This window comes from Juglans microcarpa x Juglans regia, chromosome 4D, assembly GCF_004785595.1.
Source record: "Juglans microcarpa x Juglans regia isolate MS1-56 chromosome 4D, Jm3101_v1.0, whole genome shotgun sequence".
Taxonomy (NCBI): domain Eukaryota; kingdom Viridiplantae; phylum Streptophyta; class Magnoliopsida; order Fagales; family Juglandaceae; genus Juglans; species Juglans microcarpa x Juglans regia.
The window spans coordinates 2628340-2637352 of record NC_054600.1 but is presented as its reverse complement, the minus strand read 5'-3'; the positions used below and the strand labels follow the sequence as shown (position 1 = coordinate 2637352).

General features: G+C 36.0%; 2 protein-coding genes across 2 annotated transcripts; both read left to right on the top strand.

Annotated features, from left to right (window-relative positions):
• Positions 1–356: 356 nt before the first annotated feature.
• Positions 357–4661, top strand: LOC121260646 (bidirectional sugar transporter SWEET17-like). The gene is made up of 6 exons (XM_041162591.1): positions 357–565; positions 717–753; positions 864–1074; positions 1191–1352; positions 1636–1755; positions 4360–4661. The coding sequence occupies exons 1-6, from the start codon at positions 532–534 to the stop codon at positions 4534–4536; spliced, it is 741 nt and encodes a 246-aa protein (XP_041018525.1). The 5' UTR covers positions 357–531; the 3' UTR covers positions 4537–4661.
• A 1518-nt stretch (positions 4662–6179) lies between these two features.
• On the top strand, positions 6180–7077 carry LOC121259035. Its single transcript, XM_041160514.1, has one exon. The coding sequence runs from the start codon at positions 6271–6273 to the stop codon at positions 6907–6909; it is 639 nt and encodes a 212-aa protein (XP_041016448.1). The 5' UTR covers positions 6180–6270; the 3' UTR covers positions 6910–7077.
• Positions 7078–9013: the final 1936 nt, after the last annotated feature.

Genomic DNA, 9013 nt, shown 5'->3' with positions numbered 1-9013 from the left:
ACGGCTTATTGGCTAGTAGAGATGTCGAGCCTTCTGACTGAACGGTTCACATTTCGTGTGTGATACATCATTGCTCCTTTCTGGGTTGACCTCGCCCCTCGGGCCAGGTCCGGCCCGTCCTATCCTTTCATAGCGATTCTCTACTATTGGGCTATCTCGAAAATCCATCGATGCCTCGTGGGCTAGGCCTGTGTGGTTCAACCTATGACACTAGGAACGACTTCCCTCACAATATAAACAAATATATATATTTATATATGATTAGTTAACAAGAGCTAGCGAGCGTAATAATTATTAAGTAAGAGGTGTCTTAAATTAGTAGGTACAAAAACAACGATAACCAGCTTGATGTTGAATGACTCAAACCATGATCAGGAAGGTACTTCAAATTGAAATCCCAAATTTAGAAAAGCAGCTTCTTTGTTCAAACCAAACGCAACCGTCCCTCTAGCTAGCCAGCCAGTACTTCCCATTTCTTCCCATTTTTTCTTTCAGAATTCTTCTTTTCTTTTCGTTTCTTTTTCTGTAAACATGGCTACTCTAAGTTTCTTTGTTGGAGTTATAGGTAATAAACACTTTCATTCTCCATATACATGCATGCATGTGTTTTTAGCGGTACTGGGCATGTATATAAATTCAAGGTAATTCTCGATTCAGGTTGCAAACATGCAGGCAACTAGCTAACAATAATCTCTTTGATCACTTGGTTTTCACAGGCAACATCATCTCAGTGCTACTCTTTCTTTCTCCCTTGTAAGTTATTATATATAAGCTCATCCAAATTACATCCATCTTTTTTAATTTCCACATCAAATGATGATTGGAGATCAATTATTACTTAATAATATTGTCATTTTTTGCAGAGGAACATTTTGTCGAATTGTTAAGCATCGAACAACAGAAGAGTTTGAGAGCTTTCCTTACATTTGCACATTACTGAATTCATCATTATGGACTTACTATGGAGTTACAAAGCCTGGAAGCCTGCTTGTGGCGACTGTCAACAGTTTTGGTGTTGTTGTGGAGATTGTTTTCATTTCCTTGTTCCTTGTATTTGCACCTCCAAGGATTAGGGTAAGTCGTTGCCCCCGGCCCCCATAATCATCATCGTCCTAACGTCTGTTATCATCATGATCAGAAATATCATCATCATCAACCTCCTTAGCTATAATTAATGTTCTTTTAATCAGGCGAAGACTGCAGCATTAGTTGCGGTTTTGAATGTGGGATTCCTCGCAGGAGTGATGTTGATTACTGGTTTTTTGTTGCACGGAGATACAAAGATCGATGTCATAGGATTCTTGGCTGCAGGTTTTAATATAGTTATGTACGCTTCACCTCTGGCAGCCATGGTAAGAGCTTAGCTCGAGCGAGCAATATCTATAAAGTACTGCGTAGAAGCCATTAATGGTGATCTAGCAGCTTCTAGTCTTCTTGATCTTCTTCTAATTTAATTGTCTTTTTCTGCTTAATTTGTCAAAGGGATTTCGTGGAGTTGGATTTATTTTCATTTAATTATATATCATGTGGGCAACCCTAAAATGATGGAAGGATTAGCCCTCCATAACCAAAATAAATGCTTTAATTTCCCGTAATAATTATTTTTCTTTTTTTTACATGCATTGAAATGTGTAGAAAAGGGTGGTGTCAACGAAAAGCGTGGAGTACATGCCTTTCCTTCTCTCCTTTTTCGTTTTCTTGAATGGAGGGATTTGGACCTTCTATGCCGTCCTTGTGAGGGATGTCTTTCTCGGAGTAAGTTCTCCTCGCTAGCTCATGCTCAATTATTCACAATGATGTTCGTCATGATTTAAATACGAATTATCTTTCAAATTAAATTATGTTATATAAATATACATTACAAGAAAAACGAACATTTGTAACTAATTATTTGCTGCAAGAACGACTATTTACAAAAAAAAATAAACTCATTTTAACAAGAAATAGTGATTTTTGCAGTAAATAATTAGTCACAAATAAATAATTTTCTTGTAGTGATATATTGGATTGTAAAAACTTTTGATCAAGATTTATTATAAATCTATAGGTAATAATTAATTAGAAAATTCTTTCAAACCAAGCATGAATTTGATAATGAATCTCAGAGTCTTAAGGCTGAATCCATGCCACCGCCATGCATCTCCTAATTATATATTGCTAGCTAGCTCCATCACTAGAGCGGATTCTTCTAATAGATCACTAGTAAACCCGCATGCTACGCAAGCATCTATAGCGAAATTAATTTATTAAATATAATATTACAGATCTATTTAACTAAGTTACAATATCTTAAGCCATTATATATTCAATAGATGCTTTAAAAGAGTATGCATTTTGACTTTGAAAATTCGACACAATGTGTTAAGAATGATAGGCAAAAAAGTAAAATAAAAATGAAATTAATCACACACGATACACATGATTTACATGGTTCGGCAACGTGCATAATTCACGGAGTTACAAAATATTTTATTCTATGTGATAGTTTAATATACAGTGCGACAATACGGTAGCCGTACAAAAATTATACAATATATATGTATAATAAATCCTAATTAGTGATCGAGTCGGATCGACTGATCAAGAGCTAAAGACAGGTCTAAAATTTTTTCTACACAAAGAAGCCCAACACAATGTAGAGGTGACTATGGCTTAAATCAAATTTGTTAAATATCAACCCAAGTGTGAATAGTAGTCCCTCAAAAGTCTTTAATAGTTGCTATAAATATCAAGCTTGTCTCTAAATATCAAGTTTGTCTCCAAAATATCAAGTTTGTCTCCTACAGCCCCTTTAATTGTTTGTCTGTCTCCTGAGACTTCTCCTATAAAAGGAGATCATCTTGTAAACGAAACAGTGTCTGTGAAAAATACATAGAAGAGACCATTTGTAGAGATAGAGATAATCTTATTAGAGTTTGTATATTTTGTATAAACACTTTGAAATCTATTGTTTCCGCTACAGTGGACGTAGGCAAATTGCCGAACCACTTACATATTGTCTCTATCTGGTGTTTGTGTGTGTTTCTGGATGGTTTTGGTTCAACAAAATTGCATTTGATTGCTGTTCCATTCAGGATAACTACTTTAGATATGCATGACATCCTTAGATTTGTGAACTATGTATCTAAAGAGACAGGAACATGTTCGCATGCAGTATATTTTTGTTATTCATTTTGTGATAAAAAAAATGTAAAACTATGATGAAAAAAGTGTGCTTGAAACAAGTTGATCATGGAGGGAGTTGTTGCAGGTACCAAATGGGGCTGGATTTATTCTGGGAACAGCCCAACTGGTTTTATATGCAATATACAGGAACCCTAAGTCATCATCCAAGAAAATGCCTGAGGATTTCGAGGATCATGAGTCCCAGCACGAATACCTTCTTCCCTCTAGCAGTACTTCTGTGCAGGAAAATATTACCATTTGAAAGAAAAAGAAACATTTAGGTTTCAATTTTTGTGCTTAAATTCTCATAAACCATAACAAGGTATGTACTTAATTCACAAAGGCCTTCAGTCTTTGCATAAATAAATTTCGTACAATTGCTGGATCAGAAGATTAGACCTTTCTAACCCAAATATTTGGGCTGTGACACTGTGGATTATAGCTTTTGGGTTTTGCAAATAATGAGGTTCGGCTGAAGGTTAAAAATCAACCTAAGTGTGAACAGTAGCCCCTCAAAAGTCTTGAATAGTTGCTTCAAATATCAAGCTTGTCTCTAAATATCAAGCTTGTCTCCAAAATATCAAGTTTGTCTCCCTACAAGAAAACTGCTTATTTGCGACCAGTTAATCTCAACGAAATGACTATTTGCAACTAAAATTGGTTGCGAATAGTTTTTTAGTCGCAATAAATTGGTCACAAAAGCCATTTTTTCTTGTAGCATGGCCTACAACCCCTTTAATTGTTTGTTTGTCTCCTGAGGCTTATCCTATAAAAGGAGATCATCTTGTAAACGAAACAGTGTCTGTGGAAAATACATAGAAGAAGCCATTTATAGAGATAGATATAATCTTATTAGAGTTTGTATATTTTGTATAAACACTTTGAAATTTATTGTTTCCGCTACAGTGGACGTAAGCAAATTGTCAAACCACTTACATATTATCTCTATCTTGTATTTGAGTGTGTTTCTTTATAGTTTTGGTTCAACAAAATTGCATTTGATTGCTGTTCCATTCAGGATAACTACTTTATATATGCATGACATCCTTAGATTTGTGAACTACGTATCTGAAGAGACAAGAACATGTTCGCATGCAGTATATTTTTGTTATTCATTTTGTGATAAAAAAAATGTAAAACTATGATGAAAAAAGTATGCTTGAAACAAGTTGATCATGGAGGGAGTTGTTGCAGGTACCAAATGGGGCTGGATTTATTCTGGGAACAGCCCAACTGGTTTTATATGCAATATACAGGAACCCTAAGTCATCATCCAAGAAAATGCCTGAGGATTTGGAGGATCATGAGTCCCAGCACGAACACCTTCTTCCCTCTAGCAGTACTTCTGTGCAGGAAAATATTACCATTTGAAAGAAAAAGAAACATTTAGGTTTCAATTTTTGTGCTTAAATTCTCATAAACCATAACAAGGTATGTACTTAATTCACAAAGGCCTTCAGTCTTTACATAAATAAATTTCGTACAATTGCTGGATCTGAAGATTAGACCTATCTAACCCAAATATTTGGGCTGTGACACTGTGGATTATAGCTTTTGGGTTTTGCAAATAATGAGGTTCGCCTGCCTAATTGCTCTGAAACTACAGTGTTTTTGGCTTACATTGGAAAATTCGACCGGTCCGGGTTATATATAACTTAGAATTTTGGCTTTCAGTCCGATCCATGCGTGTACTGTTTTTGGATCTGACCGGACCGATGGAAGTATATATATAATTTTTTAAAATATCTTTAATATATATTATTTTATATAGTAGTTATATAAATTATGTATTTTTTATTTAACCTATTATCATTGACCATATGTATTTAGAGTTTGGGTAATATTCTATTTTTTTTATTTCATTTTCTCTATTTTTTAACTTTATTATAATGATTACTAATTCTCATGGATATAGATAATTTTGATAATTTTTTTAAAATCTTTTAGGTAATTTTCAAGTGCAAAATGTTTAAATAAAGATAAATAATTTGATATTCAAAAGTACAAATATTGTGAGCTTTTATTGATGGGCCGAAAATAGTTAAAATACACATAAAAAGTGATTGGATTTTTTATATATTTGATTTATACATATAAAAAAATCCCCATGTCCATACTTCTACTAGTATTTTTTTTTTTTTTTCAGTCCTCTTGGTTTTTCTTCAAATGCTCGAATGGCTGAATCACTACCTTTCGGTGTTTAGAACTCTACACGTGCCGCCTCATTGCACTCACTAGCCGTCGATCTTTCATAAATTTAGAGAAGCACAGCCAAACAATCGGTGCATGTGGTTCAGGCACACCTGTGCTGAGATGTGTCTTTTTTCAAAAATTTCATGTACAGTTATTTTTACATATTTTTAATGAATTTTACTAATATGATTGGTTGCGTCATTTTTTTTATAATACAAAATAACTGTTTTGGCCAATTATATCAATAAAATACGTAAAAAAAATATATAAAAGTGATTATATGTAATAGAAGTCTGACACTCTCTGATGACTCAACAACGTTGGATTTTCTAGATTTGATTCCTATACGCTCATCCTCCCAACAAGTGGGGACCAGGCAATGGCATAGTCTCTCACAAGTGTTTTTGTTCAATCGGACCGTTCATAGCATCCTATCCATTATTGTTTTCACTTCCCCTAACAAAAAGTTATCAATCTAAGGAAGTGAATTTCTCAATTAACCAAAATTCAAAAGAACAATATGTAGCACACTCCCTTCCGTCATGACTTTTGGCCATGTTAACACAATCCACAAGTTGGGTTGCTCAAAAATCGCAAATGACGGCCTCCCCTTGGTGAGAATATGCAGGAATCGTTTCAATCTTCTCATTTCCCATTTTTTATTTATTTTTCTTTATATGCTGCATTAAATATGTTGGGTGTTTGTTTGTTGAGCTTCCGCACCACTTGCTTGTTACGTGTGTGTGTGGATTAGGGAAAAAATAATAATGTTCTGAAAGGATGATTAAATTGAAATATTTTCAGCTGAAATGGTTGGTTTGAATTGAAGTGAGGAAATGGAGGGACAGTTTGCTAGTTGGCGGTGCCGTCCTTGGGGACAGAAATAGCTATTGATGGAGGCCGTATCCATGTATGGCCCAGCTACCATTCAATTCCATTTCCTCTTCGATAGAAGTACAGACAGATCGAGAAGAGACAGCACGAAAGAGCAAGAAAGAAGGAAAGAGAGAGAAGATGGGCTTCTTCTTCTTCTTCGCCGAAAGTTTCATACTTTCACCAACGATCCTATGCCTCCTTCTGTTCATTTCACCATCTTTAGCGTCAGAAACCAACCCTACAACCCCCAAGAGCTCAGCCTATGAAGTTCTTGAGGACTACAACTTCCCTATTGGCATCCTCCCCAAAGGTGTGCGAGGCTATAATCTTGATCCCTCCACGGGAAAATTTTCTGCCTACTTGGGCGGTAGCTGCAGCTTCTCGCTCGAAGGCTCGTACCAGTTGAAGTACAAATCCACTATCAGAGGTCATATTTCGCAAGGCAAGCTCTCGAGCTTGGAGGGCGTTAGTGTGAAGCTCTTCTTCTTCTGGGTTGACATTGTTGAGGTACAGAGGAAAGGGGATAGTCTCGGATTCTCGGTCGGGATAGCTGGTGCGGATTTTCCTATTGATAACTTTGAGGAGTGCCCTCAGTGTGGTTGCGGATTGAATTGCAATGATGGGCAACTAGAGGAGGTCAGATCAAGCCCGGTTGTTTCTTCTTATGCCAAATGAAATAATTGCTTGCGGTCAGCCGAGAGAGAAAAAGAGCCATGACATTTAAAATGCAGCTCGATTGGATCTGCAACTGCATAGTCGTGCCGTTTTTTTCTTTCTATGCTTTTAGAGATGTGAATGAAAATCTACTGGGCTTGCTTCTAATGGTTGAGCAAATACATAAAATGATTGGATTGATGTTTCTTTGATAATTAGGACGCATCAAAACAAAAACCTACGCTCAGTTTTCCTCAATCCAACCATTCGACTTTGATAAGGAGGTGAGATTGAATTGTGAAAATGGGCAAGTAAAGAACTTCAGAACAAATGCAATTATTTCTTTTATAAGTAGAACAAATGCATTCATTTCAGTTGTTTGAACTGGAGAGCTGAATGAAAGAAGTGTGTGATTGAATTTGGAATCTGTGATATTGTCAGCTCAATATTATTTGTGCTTATTCTAAATTTTACCGGTTCAATTTTCTGATTATTGTTGATGACCTGTTGGTTGGCTTTAGTAGTTTTGTCATTTGTGTTGCGTACTATATAGCCATTGAAAATCATTTGCTTCTGATCACAAACAAATTGCATAGACTAAATAAAAGCTTCTGACGGAAATCTTTCTTTCCTTTCACCTCTTTTTCCCTGAATTTGTATGCGAAAATTGGGAATAAAAGAGGATGGTGATAGGTACAAAGTTTGCCGGTTCGGTCAAATTCTTGAATATGATCGCTTCCATTAATCCCAATTTACTTCGGTTTCTATCATCTAGGAGCTCTGTTAGGATTCTGGTTGGTAGAATTTAATTTGCAGATAAAAGGTTCACTGGTGTACTACATTTGAAGAACTGAGTCTGTTATGCGAAATGCACAGAAAACTAGCTTACTTCTTTACAAAGTGGATTCTGAGCATAAACAGGAAAACATCCTTGTATCGTTGTCCAGGTGCTACAAAACCTGTCATCAATTGCTCTTCTGAGTGTTATTCTCAACGGTTTAAGAATAAACTGCCAACTCCTTACCTTGCCTAACTGACGAATCTCAGCTAGTGCAGTAAATTATAGGTTCTTATTGTGTTTGTGCGATAATTTCTGCCATGTTGAAATTGTTTGTGCGATAATTGAGTTCATTTGGATTAAGGCAAACTGGTACATTTGGAGCTCCACACATTTTTGCCATGTTGAAGTCCAAATAACCTCCCAACACCACAAGATTTTTGCACAGATGGAACTCAAATCCTGTCCATTGAAAAGAAACTCACCAAGAAGTGGGACATGTTGGTAAACCCATTTAAAGGCACTCTAATTACATTAGGATTTTCTGTCCTTAAATCTTCAATGGCTTGTTTCAGTTGATTATTGTGATATGTTAAAAAACTATTCAATCACTTCAAGCTGTGAAATTCATCATAAGCAGCTGGGTTTCTGGTTTTGAATGTTGCAATATAGATTGGGAAACAGCTTATTGGGAAAATTTCTTGGGAAAACCACTCTAACAACACCATAACCAATGACTTTCTGCTTCCAATATCATAAAATTAGAATTAATAACCATAGCAAGCAATTTTACTAGCAAAATTAAGAAATAATTTTTATTGCTTGGACATGTCTCTAACCTCCTCAACAGTTTTGCCTTCGAAGAATGCGTAGATACGATCATTATTTCCAATTTCTCCAACTGTGAATAAAGCTCAATTAGAAGTACTAGATCAAAATACATAGCAGATCAAAGCGATATTACTTCGTTCGTAAATCGTAGATCTAGTGCGGTTGTTCCACAGATTCTCTAGCGTCATTGTTCGTTTACAATCTTTACATCGATGATGGAGTGTGCTACGTGGTAATACCAGAACAACACTCACAAATTTCACAGCCTAGATGCCGAGACTAGAGAGAACCATTTGAGAGAGAGGTCGTTTGTGATACTAGTGTCATCCAAAAGGGGGAGGTGCAAATAGCCCCTCTAAGTGTAACCCCCAGCTGGCCATTAAGGGCTAGTCATCAAGGCTCATGAAGTGGCTTAAGAAGCACTTTATACTCTCACGAGAAGGGAAAATGGTACCCACTATGAGTGTCCCTTTCTTACGGGTATTGTTGTGCTTTTTGATACAATCTATCAAACAT